General features: G+C 35.2%; 1 protein-coding gene across 2 annotated transcripts in view; it reads right to left on the bottom strand.

Annotated features, from left to right (window-relative positions):
* LRP6 (LDL receptor related protein 6) overlaps positions 1–21,889 on the bottom strand; it is a 173,166-nt gene that overhangs the window by 67,429 nt on the left and 83,848 nt on the right. For both annotated transcript variants that reach the window (XM_032347330.1, XM_032347331.1), the window contains exons 4-7: positions 16,097–16,293; positions 14,209–14,340; positions 10,659–11,055; positions 9,391–9,562 (exon numbers count right to left, since the gene is read on the bottom strand). In XM_032347330.1, coding sequence (XP_032203221.1) covers positions 9,391–9,562; positions 10,659–11,055; positions 14,209–14,340; positions 16,097–16,293 — 898 coding nt within the window. The remainder of the gene's footprint in view (positions 1–9,390; positions 9,563–10,658; positions 11,056–14,208; positions 14,341–16,096; positions 16,294–21,889) is intronic.

A 21,889-nucleotide genomic window follows, 5' to 3' on the forward strand; every position in this document is an offset into this window, starting at 1 on the left:
ACCAGAATATCTCCACAGAAAGGAGGTAACAGCAAACCTTCTATAGATATCACATCTGGTTTTTTGAGCAGTTTCATCAGCTTATTAAATGTCAAGACAGGATTACCCATGAAATTTTGGAATGCAGCCAGTCTACTACCAAAGTTGTTGCTATGCAACTTCACTTGACTAGACACGTTCAAGAAATAGATGACAACAGGACAACCAGGCACCTATCATAAAATGAGCTACAGTGCGAATACTATGACATCCTAAAGGAAAAACCTAACTTATGCTCACAATGAACCATTCCTCTTCTAATGTTCCAGCCAATATCCAATGCAAGTAGTGAATTAATATTTACATATAAAGAGACACTAGATCTCATTGGAGGCTAACTGGTAACAATAGGGTATAAAGTATAATTCCACAGAAATGGTATTTTAAAAAATGGAATATATACACATGGAAAGAACAATTCAATCATTCAGGAGCTCACTGGGGTAACAAGTAAAGAGAAATGCTTTGGAACTAGCAGGGGAAGTAAAGAGATGCCATGCACCTAGGTAAGAGAGCATAAGGGCAATCACAGTCCTTTAAAGCCTTTTAACCTAGTTCAAGACTTACTATGTCTCAGTAAATACAAGTGATTTTTAATGTGAAAAGAGAAAATACCATAGTTGATTGAGTAGTTTTATTTTTTCAAGGAGTCATGCTTAGAGCATTAAATGGCTGCAGTTATTATGCTCTTTTACAGATAGAGCTAAGAATTGCTACTGTGACCAAAGCTTTCTAAAACCAAAATTACCCAGGAAAACTAGAAGTTAAGAAGAGATTTTCAATTCAAGGCATCATTATGATGAATACAACACCGCCCTGGTCAATTATACTCAACTATTTCATGAGACATTTCTGAGAGTCCCACTGTCCTAAGGTCTTCAAAAAAAAAACCTCTAATGCGGGAAGGCAGCTATGCTCACCACTATACCATCAACGCTAATGTGGGAAAACATAAACATTTTAACTAGGGAAAACTGCTCCCTTTCCTTTCATTCTCTTCAAGCACAACTTAAATAAATTCAACTTGGAGTCTGAGTAGAAATAATAATCAACAGCTTATTACTCAAAGGCAAAGTACTCCAGTACCAGTGAGCGTGCCTTATGTTCATATATTTTTATTTTTTTTAATTTTTTTTTAAAAGTAATCTCTCCACCCAATGTGAGGCTCAAACTCAAGATCCTGAGATCAAGAGCTGCATGCTCTTCCAAATGAGCCAGCCAGTCACTCCCCAGATACTGGTTTTTAAATACTATTCTTCAGTGGCTCAGATGGTTGAGAGTCTGCCTTCGGCTCAGGTCATGATCCCAGGGTCCTGGGATTGAGCCTCCCTGCTGCACAGGGAGCCTGCTTCTCCCTCTCCCTCTACCTCTCCCCCTGCTTGTGCTCTCTCTCTCAAAGGAATAAATAAAATCTTAAAAAAAAAAAAAGATACTATTCTTCATTAAATAGAACTATGGCTCCTTAGAGTAATAGCTGAGTCCAGGGCTGAGGAAAGAGAAATGTAAGATAAAATTGAATATATTATTGTTCTAGAAAGTGCTTTAAAATAAGGGAGGTTCCTTGAAAAACTAAAAACAGAATCACCACATGATCCACAATCCCACTTCTGGGTATATATCTAAAAGAACTGAAAACAGGATCTCAAAGAGATACTTATTTGCACATCCATGTTCACTGAAGTACTACGTGTAACACCCAAAAGGAGGAACCATCCTAAATATCCTTTATCTGATGGATGAACAGATAAAGAAAAACGGTGCATACATAAAATAAAATATTATTTGGCCTTTAAGAAGAGAATCCTGTTATATGCTACAAAATGGAGGAACTATGAGGATGTTACGCTAAGTAAAATAAGTCAGCAAACTATGAGATAATACTATATGATCCCACTTTAGGTATCTAAAGAAGTCAAACTCTTAGATTAAAAAATGATGGTTGCCGGGACAGGGGGGAAAAGGAAGTTGTTTGACAGAATTTCAGTTTTGCAAGATGAAAAATTCTAGAGATTGTGTTGCACAACAACATGCACATAATTAGCACTACTCTTCTCTCTGTCTAAAGGTGGTTATGGAAGATTTCATACAATTTTTTTTTTTAACCGACAATTAAAAAAAGGAGATGGAGGCTCATGAAAAGGTCACAGGTATCAAGTTGAAGGGGCTACTAATTCCAATTCTGGGACAATATTTGCAACAATAATAATGGAATATAACCTTATAATATTCTACAATTTTAAACAATAAATATCCATGGTTCCATATTAATATACATATGACAAGCTGAATAGAGAGGGAATAGCTCTTTCTTACAGGAAAATTCCAATCAATAAATATAATAGGAATAATGGAAATCGCATCAATGTTAAATTCCTAGTGTTGATAATTGTTCTGTAAGTATGTAGAATGAAAACTGGGTGAGAGATCTAGTATTGCAAATACTGAGTCTGAAATTATCTCAAAATGAATAGTCTAAAAAAGAGGCAACGGAGCACAACACAAAAAGTACTGTATTAGGAATCAGGAAATTGGAATTCCATTCTTTTTTTTCTCCTAAAACAGGAAGTTTATGACCTCAGGCAAATAAAAGAAGCAAATTAAACAAAAAGCGCCAAAGAATGCTGAATTTTAGGAAGAGAAACCTGGAGCAGAAAGAACTACTGCTTCTGTAGGCATTATATCTAGAAACCATAGTTAATTTTATGAGAACTAAAAACGGTTTTTTAATGCAAAAACAATTTGAAAACCCATGAAACACTGTTTACTTACTCTCTCGAAACTAATGAAATCCGTTATGGCATAGGAGGGTTTTTTTCATATTTTAAGAGTAACACTGCAGCTAAAACATAAAAGCAATATTATAAATCGCAACCAAATATAAAAGCCAAGTCATTAGTTAACCCAAAATCAAAAATAAATGAACAACAAAACAAAAAATCTCTGAATGGGGTGATATTAATTGCATAAAGCCTCTAATTTCATTCCTACTTAGAAACTCTAGAAGCCTGGAAAATTTCAGAAGCTCCTAATTATAAATGAAATACTAAACAAATACAAAAATCTAACTATAACCAAAGGAAGTCTAATCCTTCTCCAAGATTTTGTTATTTCAGATCAAATCTAACAACAACAAAAAATTACAGTACAATGAATGAATAGTTTGGGAAATCTATGAGTTCAACAAAAAAAAAAAATCACAGGGCCTGCCTTGTAATATTCTTAAAAGGTCTAAATTTTTAAATTGTAAACTACATTTAAAATGCCAAAAAGAAAAAAAAAAAAAAGGAGAAGCCTTTCTTCATTTTGGCTAACTTAACTATTACAGATCTTTAAATAGCTAGTGATAATTTTAAATTTAAGTAGGAAGTTAAAAATACTTGTCACTTTTAACTGCTCAGAGTTTTGTAAATTCCCTCCTAAGAAGTCCCCGAATTGTGGTCTTTACCAGTATTTCACTGCCTACCCCTTCCAAACCATTTAAAAATCAGTAAAAATAAAATCTCTAAGAGCCCTGAAAAATATAATAGTTTGCCACCTACAGAGAAATAACCTCTCAAAAAATAATGTTTTACACGGACTCCATTAATAAAAAACATTTACATGTTTGACTAATTTCAAACAACAGCTTTAAACATTTATTTAAACTTCCCAAGCATGTTAATAATGGAATAGCTTGTATATAGGTCAATAGAGAATATAAACAAATATTACAAGGAGAAGTTGCTTTCAGGAAAATTGAATTACTAAAGATTTTGAACCCCTAATAGGCAAGTTTTCTTTAGTTAATAGGGATTCAATGCACTGTAGATAAGGAATGTTTTAAAGAAAAAAGAAAATATTCATGTCACCTGAATATAAATTTCCTTTAAGGAACTCTTCCAAGGCAAATGTGTTATTTGTTTGTAATCTAAAATAATGCAGTTAGTACCAAAAAACACTGGAAAATGTAACAATGGGAAGAAACCTAAAGATCATCTGGTTTAAATGATCTTACTGGTCAAAATACAAAGACCAGATTGTTATGTGAAGTATCTAAGGTCGCTCAGTTAAATGAAAAATCAAACAAGAATTAAGGTCAGGGTGTGCTATTACAAAATGTTTCAATAAAGATCTAGAGATTAATTACCACTCATAACAGCTAAACACCGTTACCAATTGTAAAGAAGCTAACTTCTCTTTTTAAGAAAGTAGGACATTAAAATCAGCACTCCTTTACTTCAGGAGTACAAAAACCAAAGAAACAAAAAAGGAAAATTGAAACGAAAAATATCTCCACACATATTATACAGTTTTATGCTAAAACATGAGAAGAAGGTTAACAACAGAACATTTTAAAAACGATCCAAGAGCAAGTTCAAACTTGGTCACTAAAATAACATGCACGAAAATTTCCTAATTTACATAGATAAAACTACACTAACTCCTAAGTGAGGCAAAGTATCTTGTTTGGTGAGGCTCTAAGGGTTTGTTGTGGCATTTCAGGAAAGCATGATTATAATCATCATCAAGCAAGTTTCTCTCATTATATATGTGTAATAATTTTTTTAGAGCCAGACACAGCAGAGTGGATAATGAGACAACAGGACATATAATTAGATGATGTACTACTTTGGCTGCTGTAGATTATAACAAGTTAAATAATGTTGCTTAAATTGTACATCAAAAGGTAACTTTCAAATAGGAATTCAAAAATATGTTATCATAAAATAACTCCAAACAGATGCAAGATGATATAAAAGGATAGCACCATGTTTACATCTCAATGAATATAAGCTGCTAATCCAGGTATTCTGTTGAGCTGAGGAATCTAATGATGGTATTTTATCAATATCATTCTTCAGTTATAATATGCCAGGAACAAACGGGGAAAAATATACATTCACATACATTCATATAGTGTTAGAAAGGAGTAGAAATGGGCAAAGATTCAGGTATTTAGGCTCATTATCTTGAATATTTCCCTAAAATTGAAAATAAAATCAATTTTAAGGAGCACTGAATGTTTTAAACTGGCAAAGATTCAAAAGGAAGTACCTGTTGGTACTTGTCATATAATCAAAGAGCTTTATCTCAACAGCAGATGATTATATTAATTTCTTAAGGAAGAATTAATCTTAGAAACAAACGATTAAGAAAAATCATAATGGGCCCTTGTGTACTTTAACAGACTTTCACAATACACAGGCTAAAGATGCCAGACAAAGAAATTACAAAGAAACCTGAATACTTGGAAAACAAATTAGCGTATTGATAAAACAGAGGAAGTTGTCACAAGGGGAAAATGTAGCCCTGTAATTTCAGGCTTAGAATATGAAATAAATCATTCACCAACTATCAAGTTTTCAGCAAACATCCTAAACAATAATACCCTCTTTATTCAAAATTTCTTCGTACTTAAGGCCCTAATAATTTGTTTCCCAAAGTTGTGCCAGGTATAATTAAATTTGGACAAACTACCTATGGACATTCTATTTCTCTAAAGCAGGGAATTTGTAGTAAAAGACTAAAAACAAATCTACATGCCCATAAATTAGGTAAGACATCTCTTTTTATCTATAATTAGTAGGCATTGTTGTGTTTGTCAGAAGCTCAAAAATCAAAGAAGGAAAAATGAAATAAAAAGCATATAATAAAAAAAATACATTGTGAGAATAATTTAACTGACATCATTTCAATAAAACCAGTGATTCAAAGCACAGTGATTAATTTTTTCAATCAGTAAGTTGTATATAATGAGAAAAGCATCCTCAAAACAAAACAAAAAACCCCAAGCTAATGTAACATTCTTAATTTTATATAATGGCAACAAAATGCTTTAAACTTCTAAATTATTAATGATATGTCTCTGCTACTAAAAAGCAATACTACATACCCTCAGTGCTATAGATGTTTTTGGCAGTGAAACCTGACCAAGAAAAATACAAATGTTAAGACACAATGTGCTTCTGCCTACTGAAGGGTCTTATAAAAAAGAAATAAAGGCTTATTTGAGGAATGTCCAATCAGAAAAACAGACATGATCCTTTCTGCTAATGCATAAGGAAGCCCTAGAATACTGTAGTAACACTCGGGTGGGCCTAGGGGTGGGGGGTGAAAGGGAGCACAGTGCAGACAAGTAAACAAGACGCTTGTTTGTAAAAGGTGATGAAATGATTTTAGCATAATGAATAAGCATAAACAAGTACCAGCATGCAACTTTTATATAACACCTACAGATATGTGGTCACTATCAGCTAACAGGTAGAAAAATCAGATTTATCCTCACAGACACATTCTCTCTCTCTCTCTTTTTTTTTTAAAGATTTATTTATTTTAGAAAGAGAGAGCAGGAGAGCAGGGGAGAGTCCCAAGCAAACTCCCTGCTCAACATGGAGCCCAACACAGGCTCAATCCCATGACCCTGAGACCACAACCCACGCCAAAACCAAGAGTAGGATGCCCAACCAACTGTGCCACCCAGGTCCCCCTAAGACTTTCTTGTATTAAAGCACCAGCCAATATTATGACTATCTTTTAAAAAATGTGGTATCATTAGCAATTCCCTGTGTACCATCTCTCTTTGCAGAAGCTCGTTATAAATCCGAGACAAACCTTTATGTTCTTTCTGCAACTCTGCACAATAAAAACCAAACCTGAACCCCATAGCTCTCCAATATATCCAGCATCTGTTATATCACCACTTGCAGAAAAGAGAGAGAGAACCTGATCTGAAGGTACAGAGAGCACAGGTGGATGAACATTCTGAGCTCTCCCCATAAGACCCAATTAAAATGAAGAGTTTCCTATGCCTTATATCAGTATGTAAAACTTTACCAAATCACAATCTTTTCTTTTCAAATGTACTATAAACTCATACAGTCTCATCCCAAGTAAATTCAAAGTCTTTCATAAGAGAACAAGGCTCTACAACTATTATTTAATATTTTCTTAGGGTCCCAGGAAAAAACAGCTTTATCAAAAAGTTGGGAAGCATATCACCTAGACCAGGATAAGATCAGTAGATAGGATCACCTGCTACATACTAAAAGGTTAGCAAATAATGGCTTTAGAAAGAGAAGCATTTAAAAAATTATATATTTTTCCAAAAGTTTTCAAGTTCACTATATTCAACCTAGAATCGGGTAAAGGGAGATGAAAAGTTGGTTGTGGCAGTTGCTCTTATAATCATCAACAGTTTCAGAAAGAGAAACTAATGTTTTTTCCCCTCTAATTATGCAAGATTAATTTAGATGAAGAGCTGTGCTCTTTCCTTAATATGCTGTACACCAGAAATTTTACACATCATCATAAATTAAGAGAATAAATAATAACACCTACTCTCTACTTCCCAGATATGCCTATGAAAAGAAAATGACAAAAGCATTAATGCTCCATTAGAGAAACTTCATCAGAATCTCCAGGGCAAAGTATAAGGGAGGTCTTTGTATGTATAATCTGGTGGAGATAGATGTACCACTAACACCAAATAATCTGTCAAAGAGGACACAGAGCAAACCTGGAAGAGGAGAAATAGATGAGAAAGGCAGGCTTTTAAGGATGCTGGTACCAGTGAAGGAAGAAGGAAAAAAGGAAGTGAGGAAGGAAATGACACCACTGCATACACATGTATATAGCTCTAGAAGACAGAACAGGTCAGAATCAATGCTAATTTTAAGATCTATGGCATTGCAGACCAAGAAAATAAATCCTATTTAATCAATATTATATTTTGTTATATAATAGGATTCATTCTTATTTCCAAACACTGTCACTCAGAACCTCCAAAAATTCTCAGTTCTCTACCTAAATCATCCTAAACTATTCGTGATTTTGAATAAATTTCTATATCTAAATACTAAAAGTAACCTGAAGTGTGGGAAATAAGACCTGAAAAACTCCAAGTAAGAAACAAATGTCTTATTTACAATCTAATCAATCAGTCATAGTAAGCTTAAAAAGATACCAACAACAGAATTTTTTAAATCCCTAAAAAATAATAAATCAAGTATTCTTCCCTTATGTACAAACACTCTTGTAGGACACATGAGCTTTAAACGTTTTTCTAAGAGTAGTAATACCTATACTCTCATGTATGGTCCACAGCTGGTCAACAATACACATCTGTGAACTGCTTAGAAATGGGTGTGCAATTTATAGTCAGGCTGACCCAAGTAGGAAGCTAATACCCTATCTAATAAATAAATAAATAAATAAATAAATAAATAAATAAATAAAGAGAGCCCGTAACTTTCATCTCATTAGCACCACACTCAAAGCTGCTAAAGATTCAAACACTAAGGTGGATTTAAGGAGGGGGCAACGAAACACTAAGAGGGAGAAAATTTATATACTCAAGTCTATGCAAAATTTTCTATTAATGCAAACCAGCTGCACAAATAAGTAATGAAGTTTTTAGTATTTGAGCCTTGTGAAATACGAATGGGTTTTTCTATTCCAAGTTTCCATTCTGAAAAGAAGGCCCTTTATTTTTCCCTCAGAGTCTCTGGCACTCCTAAGAATTACCTTTCTAAAATAATGGCTCTGGAGCCCCAATTATCTATGTTAGGAGATAAGTGCTATGGCTCTGAATAGCCATTCCAAGTCACTCCTTACATGAGAGGTCATGCATCCCCCAAAGAAATACTGTACAAGAAACTGTTTTAAGTACATGATCCGTAGGACCTCGAGCACAGCCCAACTCAAAGTTGTGAAATTCAGAGCTCACATTCAACATCAAGGTATATGCCATCTACAAAACATTGTGATAAACCACTGGTTTATTGTGATTCACCACTGGCTGTTTCTACCAGAATTCTATTCTGATTGCCACAACTTAATTCTACCATATGGTAAACATTTTCCCCCAAGTTCTAGTTAATTAATCTTTTTCCTACACAGCTCATAAGTCAATTTAAAAATTGTTTGCATGTAACCACCTTAATACTTAATATATGCCACTACCTGTTTCCAACACTACTAACAGTAAAAGTTATATATACACATATGGGCTTTGTTCTCCTGACAGAAATAACAGCTCTTCCAGTATAGGTCTTATATAATATTTGATTTGTGCAGAAACTGTCCCTAGGAAATTCATACAGTGGCTTTATCCATAATAAGGAAAATCACTCACATAAGCTTTTAGGGCTAGAAATAGAGGAATATCGATTTCTCATGCCAGTAGAGAGCTCAGAAATCTTAGAGTTCAGTGGAAGAAGAATACATAATCCCTAGCATTCTTAAAGTTGAATAAAATTTCTGTAAAAGATATCTCTCGCACCCCAGACAGGAGGCAAGAAGATCTGTATCAAATTAACATCAACTTAAAAACCATTATAAAACTGGTTTTAAAATGAAAAAGCAAGAACAAACCTCAATTTTGTCTGTTTTGGCATCTCCCCAGTATATTTTGCCTTCATCATAATCCAAGGCTAAACCATTTGGCCAACCAAGAGAAGTGTTAACCAACACTACTCGGTCGGAACCATCCAGAGCTGCTCGCTCAATTTTCGGAATTTCTCCCCAGTCAGTCCAATACATATACCTATGGAAGTATACAAAAAATGAGCTAAAAACAGATAATAAACTGTAACTTTCAGACATTCTAAAGGTAAGGTCCACCCCTCCTATTACACTGGTATCAGTTAACGCCGTAGAAGGAAAAAAAAAGGACTTAAACATACTCAAAATTTATGTTTAACACAGACATAATAGTATATACATCCTTATAGGATATTTTCAGATCAGTGTTTTCCAGAAATGATCATAAAAATGTCTTCCAATAATGAGTTCTATTTTTAGTTATGTTTCTTCAAAATATTTTGTGCTTCTTTCCACTAACAATCATCTTTTTCTTTTTTCTAAACTTTTTATTTATTTAAGTAATCTCTATACCCAACATGGGGCTTGAACTCACAACCCCAAGATCAGAAGTTGCATGCTTTCCTGACTGAGCCAGCCAGACACCTCAGTCATCTTTTTTTCTTGCTGGCTTCTCACCTGACATAAAAAGGCTATCCCAATAGTGATATTCAGATGACAAACTAACCAACCAGTATGTTAACTCCTTCAGTAGTGCCAAGTAATTGCTGTGGTTCCTGGGAGTTTAAGTGGCTCCAAGGCATTGATATACACTAACGTATAATAATTTGTCACTATGTTCACCTTTAGAATGAATCTCATAGTAACAAATAACATTGGTGAGTATATAGAAAGCTGTGTTTCCCTACACTGTGGTCAGGGTGCTATGACCAAAAAAAAAAATCAAGTCATTTATGTATCTTGGGATATACCATATCATTCTAGAAGTACCAAAAATGGGACGAAATTAAATCTTCTAGGGGAAGTTCTGAAAACATTTTCTTTCCATATTTTTCATGGTCATGATGCAACCTCAGCAAAATGTGTAGCCAACACCCCAAATCAGCAAGCATTGACTTAATTTAGAAAGGAAAAGTATTCAAAACATTCAAGGAAAAAACCCTAGCAATTCGTTAACTTGAGATTTTATTCTAATCACTATGCTCTAAAAATGTTTATTGAAAAACAACACATACTTCATATTGTTTTTCTCAATGCTTTTAGGAACCTGTAGAAAACAGAAACACCAGACAAAGTTTTCTATCAGCAGAGCTTCTTACCCAACCATGGGATCTAACACAATAGCCCGGGGTTCCTCTAAGTCCTCTGAAATCAAGATCTTCCTCATGGTCCCATTCAGCCTTGTCACTTCTATCCGATCAGTGCCAGTGTCTGTCCAATAAAGATTTCGGGCAACCCAGTCAACAGCAATGCCATCAGGATGCGCAATTTGAGCGGTGACCACAAACTGACTGCCAGATCCATCTATGAATGAGCGGCGAATGGCCCTCACTTCATCATCAGTCCAGTATATATAGCCTTCCACAGGATCATAATCTATGGCAATGGCATGACGGATGTCTTCTAATTGCAAAACAATGTCTGTGAAATCTGGTGTATCCAAAGAAATGCGTCTCAAGTCTGTCCTTCGTGCTAAAAGCAGTAATTCAGTGGCACCTAGAACAATAAAGTGAGATAAATGAAGAAAAAATCGAAACCCACAGGCAAAATTTAAATAAAACTCTAAATAAAGAACGTAGAACTTCTTCAGGAATGAAAAGTAAAGGAGTATAAATGGATACTTGGGGTCCATTTTGGGTAGAAGTAGAAAGTAACACAGTGAACTAGGAAGAGCTTGACTATGAGGTCAAGCTCTATAATGGCTCAGTTCCTCAAATCAAGTTCTGATTCCTTCTTAGGTTCATTTGTTATATAGTCCCTGGAATTAATAATAGCTACTTAAAGGTATAATGAAGAGTGCCTAGGTAATGACTAAGAGGTTGAATAGCTAAATATTAAAGGAAGAAGGAGAAATAGGATATAGATCCTTTGTTTGAGAAGTATGTTCACAAAGGTAATGAATCCAAGACAAAGATCTTTTGTGTTTGATGAGAGTGTTCTAAAACTGGATTGTGATGGTTTCACAATTATAAATTAGTCAAAAACCACTGAATTGTACACTTGAAATGACTGAAATTTATAGCATGTAAATTGTATTTCAGTTAAGCTGTCTTAACAAAGAGACCTATAAGGCAATGCCTGACATAATTAATGACAGAGAGAGCTATGGTAAAGGAAAAAGCAGCAGCAAAGAGAGGGAAACACTTAAATGTCATACTACTTAAGAGTAAGAGTTGTGGATCTGACAGAACTGGTGGACTCAAGTTCCTATACAAACTTAGGCAAAACTTCATCTCTCTAAACCTAGTTTCTTCATCTGTATTTCAAGGATTGCTCTGAAGATTAAATAAGATCCGTGTAAAATTCAGGAATATACTGAACATATAAGTATTTGGTAAATATTAGCTAATATATTATTACTGTCATTAGAAAAGAAACACTTTCTTTTTTTTTCAAGATTTTATTTATTTATTTGAGAGAGAGACAGTGAGATAGATAGCATGAGAGGGGAGAAGGTCAGAGGGAGAAGCAGACTCCCTATGGAGCTGAGAGCCTGATGCAGGACTTGAACTCTGGGATCATGACTTGAGCTGAAGTCAGTCACTTAACCAACTGAGCCACCCAGGTGCCCAGAAAAGAAACATTTTCAAATTTTTATTTCACCGAGTTTTAAATCAGATTTATTTATGAAATGTTTTTAACTCAAAGTAGTACTGAATAAAAACACAGCTGAGGATGAGGACGTTAAGCTCAATCTTTTGTTTGTTTCGATTTTTTAATTGTTCAAGTACAGCACCAGTAAAATCAGCTAACTATTATAAAAGATAATAAGGAAGCTGACATCTGAAGAGTGAAAAAAGATTCCCAAAGAAGTGAGACTAAAAGAAAATACTGGCATTTAGCTTCACATCAATCTGGAATTACAGTTGAAAAAACTGAGAAGAAGAGTAAAGCTCTCAACAACAGCTTTTTGACTCAAGGACTAATTATAAATGAACTTGATCTCAGAGAAAATACAGTCCTAAATGCCATAGCAGTCACCAAGCAGGAGTAACTCTGTACCATTCACTGCCTCTGCTAAATACCAAAAGGAGCCAGTCCCAAAACTCTGCAAACAAAGAAGTCATAGAAAGTGAAGCTGTTAATTTGAGCAAGGTGATCAAAACAGTATAGTTAATTTGAAGCTACTATATGCCGAATGCACATCTAAAATTCAAAATACTAGTTAAACATGTGAGGCAGTAGTCAGACCACTATTGCTAAAATAAATCCTCTGTTTTAAAGTCAGGCTACATTTTTAAACAAAAACATTACAAAAACCTTTTGTTTTAAATTGAAACCAAATTGTTGTTTGCCATGGAAACTGTCTGACAAGAGTCAGCCAGCTTCACCTTTGACTAGGAGGATAATTTATCAATGCCAAGTCATGACAAATATCCTGTACACCAACTCAATTCCATCCCTCTGACTCCCTGACCCCCTTGCCAGGAACTCTGTAACCTACTCTGAAATAAAGGTTTCTGCTTTTCACAGTTACATAAAGAAGCCACTGCTAAATGCAACAATTTTCTCACCAGGTCTTGCTGGTGGCTAGAAGACCAGAGAGTGATCCATAGAGGTAAGAATGAAAAATAACATTCTCATTAAGAAGAAAAAGAGAAGAACTGGTGTACTCCCAAATCAGAAGTCCCCTGAAATGTCCTAAGTCAACATATTTCCCCGATATGCCCTCTTTCTATAGGGAATTAAGAGAGTAAGGGAAAGAGGCAGTGGTTAAGAATAGAAAGAGGTTGCTTTAAAAACAGAACATGGAATATTTTTTCTTCTTCTGAAAGTACATCTCAGTTGTTAAAAGGCAATTAAAAATATCATTCAATAATTTTTTAGAAATATATCTACCCCATGATAAGTCATTATAGTTTAAAGTTTAATAAACACTGCTTCCTTGCAGAGGTTCTTTATTTACAAATACTACCTACTGTTAAAAATATATTCTTTTGGGTGTCTGGGTGGCTCAGTGGGTTAAGCCGCTGCCTTCGGCTCAGGTCATGATCTCAGGGTCCTGGGATCAAGCCCCATATCGGGCTCTCTGCTCAGCAGGGAGCCTGCTTCCCCTCTCTCTCTCTGCCTGCCTCTCTGCCTACTGTGATCTCTGTCTAATAAATAAATAAAATCTTAAAAAATATATATATATATATATATCCCCCCTCTTTTAAGAGAAGTAATACTCGGGAGCACCTGGGTGGCTCAGTGGGTTAAGCCTCTGCCTTCGGCTCAGGTCATAATCCCAGGTTTCTGAAATTGAGTCCCGCGTCAGGCTCTCTGATCAGCAGGCAGCCTGCTTCCTCCTCTCTCTCTGCCTGCATCTCTGCCTACTTATGATCTCTCATTTTCAAATATTCATTTTCAAGAACCCACTGTGATATAAATGATTGACATTTCATAAAAAAAGAAATAGCACCTAATTTTCTTCAAAAATAGCACATTAAGAATTTAGTTAAAATGCTAAAATAACTTACAAAACAGTATTAAAGAGATGCCCTAAAACACAAAACAATTCGTTATATAAATTGATTGTGATGACAAAGATCAAGCAACTAGTCTCCCAAATACTGCAACCTACAGAAATTATTATAGAGAAATAAAATAAATCATAAAGAATTTCAGTTGCTATCTGAATTTTTTCCTTCTTGGAGACCATCTTCTTACCATCTTTGCAGGTTTTTCCATTCTCCAGGAGTTTGACCCCCGTTGGGCAAGCACACTGATAAAAAGGTTTGACTGGAGACATCAAACACAAGTGAGAACAACCACCATTATCAATTCCACATGGATTTGTAGCTGTCAAATATAAATCACATTGATTAATACCAATGATTATGGATGCCCTCCCTCTCTCTAGGTACATAAAGGTTAACAACCATAACATGAGCAACTGTGATAAATGAAATTACTACCAAATGTCATCCAGGTGCTTGGCTACCAAACCATTTGCAAGGAAGGGAATTAATCAGTGAGAAATGACTTAGCATTCTGTACCCAAAGAGGAATACACAAGAAATAAAGCAGGAGTCCCCTGCCCTAAAAGAGCTTACAATCTAGTCAGTACACCAAAATTAACAAGCTAGAAAATTATACAAAACAATGAAACTAAGCATTATCTTGCACATGACAGACCGTAAGTAACTATAGAGTCAAATAGAAAGTAAATCACTAGGAATTAAAGAAGAAAACTTTCATGGAGGACATAGGACATGACAGGACCCCTGAAGGATAGGAAAGATAGGAGGACATTTCAAATGTGGTAAAACTGTATGAGTAAGAGCTTGAAGGCTATACACTGGGAAAAATAATAAGGCAAATAGTCTAACTAAATATTCAGATTTCTGTTGACTAATAAGAACTAGAGCTGAGTGAGCAGAGAGAATGGGAACAAATTGTGGTGGATGGCACTGAAAGCAAAGATGGTAATTAGAATGGTAAAAAATCCACTTTGGAAAGATTAACTGGAAAGGATAGGCATGGTTGATTAAAAGAGGAAAAACAGAAAAGCAGAGATTAATTAACACTTTTGTCAAAACTATGGAAAGGGATGGATTTAAATAATATTCATAAAACAACAACATAAGATGGAGACCAACCAAATATGAAACGTAAAGCAATGATGACTGCAAATTTTGAAACTAGTAAAACATAAAGGTTCAACAGTGCCATTAAAAACAAAAAAACAGGGAAATTCTCTCCTAACGGCTAACCATGATAATAAAAAATTCATACAGCATTTTTTAAAAAGGGTAGCACATATATTTTAAAACATTTTTATGGACTCATGATCATCAGATTCCAATATAATATATTATTTAACTATCTCCCCCTAAATGGACAGAGCTAATACAAAGCAATGCACAATCAAAATACCCTTTATTTTTGGCTATGGAATACAATCTGAAATATACTTAGACACATGCCAGACATTTATTTATATACAAGTGCCGAACACTTAACATTCTCATATTCCTTTTAAACCTAGTTCTACTCCTCTCTTACAAGAAATTGTTGCCAGCAGTCGAAGTCCAAGTCACTGCATAGGTTGACCAAAAACAGAAGCAAAACTAAGAAAAAAGGTTGGGGCGGGGGAATGTTGGGCGGGGGAAAGGTTGGAAAGGGAATGTGCACAGAAAAGTTTAAGCAGGTATTTCATCAGGCAATCTAAGGAACTTAAATTCACCAGTTAGAGTCACAGAGGTTTCTATTTTTAAAAAGTGCTTCTTTTTAAAAACACACTAGAGAGAAATAATATAAAGAAATGCATTTGTATATAAGCTTAGCTATCTCAGCTTCTTATTTTATTTCTCTCTTCTCAACCACCATAACCCCAGATCCAAACAAAGGAATTAAGGTGGCCAATAGTGATAGATAACAAACTACAAATGGCTTAGGCTGCTGTTTAACCTGAATTACATTTTGACATTTTCCCCATGTTTAATTCCTTCCCACTACCTTTGGATATGACCTCTCTGCTCCTGCCTTCACTAAAGCCAGACATCTGAGTGCTAAAGCTATTCCAACTTGCAATTTAAAAACCAAGATCACTTACCATTTGGCTGCCTCTGTTGGCTGAAGGCATGTATATCCATGGGAGAGAAGATGTTAGAATGGATTTCACGCAGACCCTCGCCAGTGTACTTGTTGCAAGCCAAAATGGAGTGTGTATTCCAGTCAGTCCAGTACAATGTGTCCTCAAATAATGTCAAGGCAAAAGGATGTGGAAGGGAACCTTTAACCACTGCCTGCCTATTAACAAAAACAGAAAAACTCAAACATTTCTAAATTTTATCAAAACTTGATTCTGCCCATTAAAACATCCTGTTTTCCACAATAACACACACAAATCCTAAGTAACACAAATCTTAAGGTCAAATACACCGATGAAAAATAAGTCACATAATAAATGTGAATATATTTTCATAGTGTCCAAAACTCCCAACCAAGGACTTGGCAACAGGCCCCAGGTTCATTACAAACTAGCAGAGAGAAGGCTCAAGTATTAGCACTGCTGTCAATTCCCATCTCTGGACTCACATCTTCCATTCTTCCATAAAATTCATGTTCTTAGGTGAACAAAAAGAAAAATCCCCAGGTTTGAAGTTGGCACTGTGAAGTAATTTAAATCTGCAATAGGTTTTCCCCTTCTTGATGTGTAAAAAACAAAGAATCTGAGCCTGTTTCTTCCATCATTTCCTATGGTTTTGGTAACTGAAAGTAAAAACATATACTTGAGGCTAAAAAAGGTGTTTTGGTGGAGCTCATTCTGCAAACCCCAGTCTAGCTCTAGTAAAGGATCACATCTACTTACTTTCTGCTATATAGTGACTTAACCTCCACAAGTCAGGTAGCAAAAACAAAAACAAAAAAACAAACACCAAGTGCTGCCACTTGTGTTCATGAGACAAAACAGACCCCAAAATCTCACAAGCAATCCATACTATATGAAAGGAAAGGTAGAGAGCCTGATTAGTGCTCAACCACAGAACTTTGCAATGTCATGGAGAGTTATCAGTAAATATTCCTGAATAACAAACAAATCATGTTCTGCTCCAAAATAACATTCAAGAAAAAAAATTCTTTGATATTTACCTAATGTCAAATATAATCTTTTCATAGACAGACTGGGAGGGAGGAATGGAAAGTATAAGCAACCGAAGAGAAAGAAACAACATCACATATTGTAGGGAATACAATCCAGTTTTTAAGGTCCTGGACATTACCTGATGATCTCAAATACTGAAGAGACCACTAGCATACAAAATTAAATTCAAGAGCACTAAGGTAATTTTTATCTAGGCAGAGTTAATATCTGTTATGTACATGGAATGGTCCTAGCCTAAGGTGTTTTAAATTCAGGCCAGATTTTTTAAAAACTGAATACAAGAGTAGCATGACTGGTTTACCAAACAAATTTTCTATTTTAGACACTCATCCCTACTCTGCCAGCCCACGTCACCACAATTTTCTCTCATTTTTCTTCTTTTTCCCGTAGCAGATTACTTTTCCTTTTCATTTCCCCAAAAGAACTGTCACAATGTCAACTTCTGAGGTGGTTTCTTCCAATTTTTAAATGAACGGCTTTATTAAGTTTACCAAAGTGGTTATGTTAATTATAGGAATAATATCATAGTTTAGGTCCAAATTTAAACAGGTCTATATATTTCACACTATAATCTATCAAAATTCAGTATGGTAAGAGAGTTCTGAGAAGCTGCCAAGAAAGAAGTTACACAACTGGAAAAGGAAGAATAGTAATAAATGACTTAGAATTTCATTAACTACCCTAAAGAACTACAAATTCCATAATAAAATCTTTGAAAAACTTTGGGAAGAAAAAAAGCCTTCTAAGTCCTTTATATATTATTAAATAGAAAGTTAAAATTCACCCTATGAAGTAAATCCAGGAAAACAAACAGTAAAAACAAAATCCCTCCCTAAAAGACACACTTATAAAAGATATACACTTTATATACTGACTAAAAACATTTATATATCAGTAAGAAATTAGATAGACCAGAGTTCAATGTCCCTCTGACATTTATTACTTACATTATTTCTTTAATTTTTAATTTTATCTATAAATGAAAAATAATAATCTATCCCCACTGAGTTACTATAAAGTTTAAATGATAATATACGCAAAAGCATTTAGCATTATGTCTGGTACTTAATAAACATTTCACGAATAATCCCTCAATTTTAGGATACATTTTTCAATATTTTAGTATTTCTGAGATAGGGTAGCATTTTACAACTGAGGTGTACATTTCCTGTTTTAGTCTATAAATCAATAAAAAGTTTTTAAAATCATTATCATTTTAGAATCAAGTAAATACTATACTCTGGCTTATTTATATTCCCAAGATCTCACACAACACTGTGCACAAATTAAATGGGATGATTAGACACTCAGTACTCAGGAAATGCTTGATAAAATTAAATTTTTAAAAAATATTTTATTTATTTGAGAGAGAGAGAGAGAGAGAGAGAAGTAGACTTCCCACTGAGTGGGAAGCCCAATGTGGGACTCGACTCATTCTCAGGACCCTGAGATCATGACGTAAGCCAAAGGCAGACGCTTAACCAATTGAGCCAACCAGGCACCCCTAAAATTAAATATCTTAAATGATATATGTAATTAACAGAGCTGATGATGTGGGGCTCGATCCCAGGACCGTGGAATCATGACCAGAGCTGAAGGCAAAGGCTTTAACCCACTGAGCCACCCAGGCGCCCTGTTATCACTTATTCTTAACATATTTTTTGGTCATTTATTGATTCATCCAACCAATGGTGACTTGTTCCTGAAAATGGAAATAACTGTACATAGCCTTCACCTTTCATCTCTCTGGTTAGGATTACTAAGTAGACCCATCTCTTGGTTTCTCCCTGAAAACTTAAGTTTCTTTAAGGAGGAGTTGATCATGGGCACCAAAAACAAACATGGCAGAAAGATCAAAGCCCAGCTCTTCAGCAGTATGTCACAACAAGAGGAGTTAAAAAAACGGATCTCCAATATGAAGACAAAAGAAAAGAAACTGAGATTGCTGTTGATACTTTGATTTAGTGCTGACAACCTCTGAGTAACATCCCTTCCCCGTGTCTGTCATTTTCAGCAGTGTACTGATACGGCTCAATCCCACCAATACCCCCAAGTACATAAGCCACTTGCTGCCTCTTTCATATTCCATGCTTGGTGGGTGCCTCTCTCAAATTCTGTACCAACTGGACTTATCCTTTACAGAACACCTGTGCACTTGAATTCACTTTCTCTGTTTCTGGACCTCTTCCCAGAACGCTGTCCTCTGCCCCTGTTTCAGAATTCCCCCACCTGTGTGGGTAATAAATCTTTGTTTGGTCATACCAAAGCACTACTGTCATTAATTCTGACATGTGAGCCTAACTTTGGAAGGGAGCTTCCCTCATCGTAGTGAAGCTGTTATAATACATAATATATATATATACCTCTGCTCCCAGTGGTAGCAGCACAGGTTTAAAAATCTCCACAAGCCCTCCACAAGAAAACACAACAACCAGGTAGCAAAGCCAAAACCCATGGACAACGTTCACAACAGAGCCAAGTAAAAAAATATTACCACAAAACCCAAAATCCAAAAAGGTATGGCAAACTACCAAGAGCCATAAGAGCTGATTGGCATCAGTATCTGCAGGAGGAATCAAAAAGAAAAAAAAAAAAAACAGGGCCATCAAGAGACCTAAGAACAGGAAAACACACAAGATAGGTAACAATGAAAAGTAGGGCAAACAAATATGAGAACATCAGCTGACTAGGAGGGGTTCTGGCCACTCCAAGAATGATTGAATACAATGAATTCATGGTTGGCACTGAATGGGGCTAGTACATTTTAACCCACTGTGAACTCTCAAAGCTGACATTCCAGGGCTCCCTTCCAGACAAAGCCCCAAACTGAGGATAAATTACTGGGAGTAGAATGAAAAATGAGAATGATAGGTACAAGCAAGATAATGGAAAAATAAGGTAAAAAAAAAGTGGGAGAAAGAATCAGAATCAGGAAACATCAGAAAGCAAGCTGCCATTTTTAGAACACACACACACACAAAACGAGAGTTCTGTGAAATTACAAAAGTTATGATGCACCCGGCCTTCTTTGACGAGTTCAAGAAATACAATCACACATGAAAGTAAGACAAAAGAAGTATTAAGGGAAATCCCATGTAAAAAGTTAATATTCAAAACAAAACCAAAAATAAAGAGAAGAATCTTATCTCTACAGACAATTAAAATATGCCAGAAATATATGGCTCTTGAACAAATAGAATTTATAACCTATTGCAAAATAATACTTTAACACAAAAGAATAACACAAATTAAAATTAAAAACCTCAAAACTGAGGTGACAGAACTGATGAAAGAATAAGAAATAAAAGAATAAATCATTTCAGAAATGTAGTTTAAAGTAGAAATAATACAAGACACAATAAACACACAAATAAGGAAACAAATTGAAAATGAAAATTTTTTTCTTTTTTTGTGATTTTTTTTCAGTTTTACTGAGAAATGATTGACATACATCACTGTATTGAGTTTAAGGCATACATGATGATGGTCTGATTAGCATATGTTATAAAATTATTACCACAATAGGTTCAGCTAATACTCATCACCTCATGTAGAAACTTCAAAAAAAAAAATCAAAAAATTTTTATTTTAAATTTTAAAAAATTAAAAAATATTCTTTGTGATGAGAATTCATGGGATTTACTCTCAGTAACTTTCCTGTATGTCATGCAACAGTATTAACTACAGTCATTATGCTGTACACTGCATCCGTTAAGGAGACATTTTTAAAAATCAAAAAGAAATAGGAGAAGAAATTTAAAAATAAAAGATATGAAATACAAAGGACAGGGGAGAGCAGAATTATACTGGAGCAAGGATATGACCGAATGGTAACCTGAGTGGTAACCTGAGAATTAGGAAGTACCAGAATCAGCAAATATGTAGTTTAATACAAAAGACTACAAGCACCTGGGTCGCTCTCAGTTAGTTGAGCATCTGCCTTTGGCTCAGTCATGATCCCAGGGTCCTGGGATAGAGTTTCACATCAGGTTCCCTGCTCAGTGGGAAGCCTTTTCTCCCTCTCCTCCTCCCCCTGCTTGTGTTCCCTCTCTTGCTGTCTCTCTCTCTCTGTCAAATAAATAAAATCTTTAATAAATAAATAAATAAATAAATAGCAATCATAGCAAAAAGGAAGGGAAAGGGAATGGAGACACACCAGAGTAAAATTTCTATACTTTATAAGAAGTAACTCAGTTTATATAAAGTTGATTTTAACAAAATGCATATTGTAACACTTAGAATAATCACTAAAATTGTTTTATTCTCAAAAATATAGTTCAAGAGGGGTGCCTGGGTGGCTCAGGAGGGTTAAGCCGCTGCCTTCGGCTCAGGTCATTATCTCAGGGTCCTGGGATCGAGTCCCGCATTGGGCTCTCTGCTCGGCAGGGAGCCTGCTTCCTCCTCTCTCTCTCTCTCTGCCTGCCTCTCTGCCTACTTGTGACCTCTCTGTGTCAAGTAAATAAATAAAATCTTAAATAAAAATAATAATAATATAGTTCAAGGGGCGCCTGGGTGGCTCAGTGGTTAAAGCCTCTGCCTTCAGCTCAGGTCATGATCCCAGGGTCCTGGGATCGAGCCTCACATCAGGCTCTTTGCTCAGCAGGGAGCCTGCCTCCTCCTCTCTCTCTCTCTGCCTGCCTCTCTGCCTACTTGTGATCTGTCTGTCAAATAAATTTAAAAAAAAAATCTTAAAAAAAAAATTTAAAAATATATATATATAGTTCAAAAATTGGGATGCCT

Source organism: Mustela erminea, chromosome 6 (genome assembly GCF_009829155.1).
Source record: "Mustela erminea isolate mMusErm1 chromosome 6, mMusErm1.Pri, whole genome shotgun sequence".
NCBI classification, from domain to species: domain Eukaryota; kingdom Metazoa; phylum Chordata; class Mammalia; order Carnivora; family Mustelidae; genus Mustela; species Mustela erminea.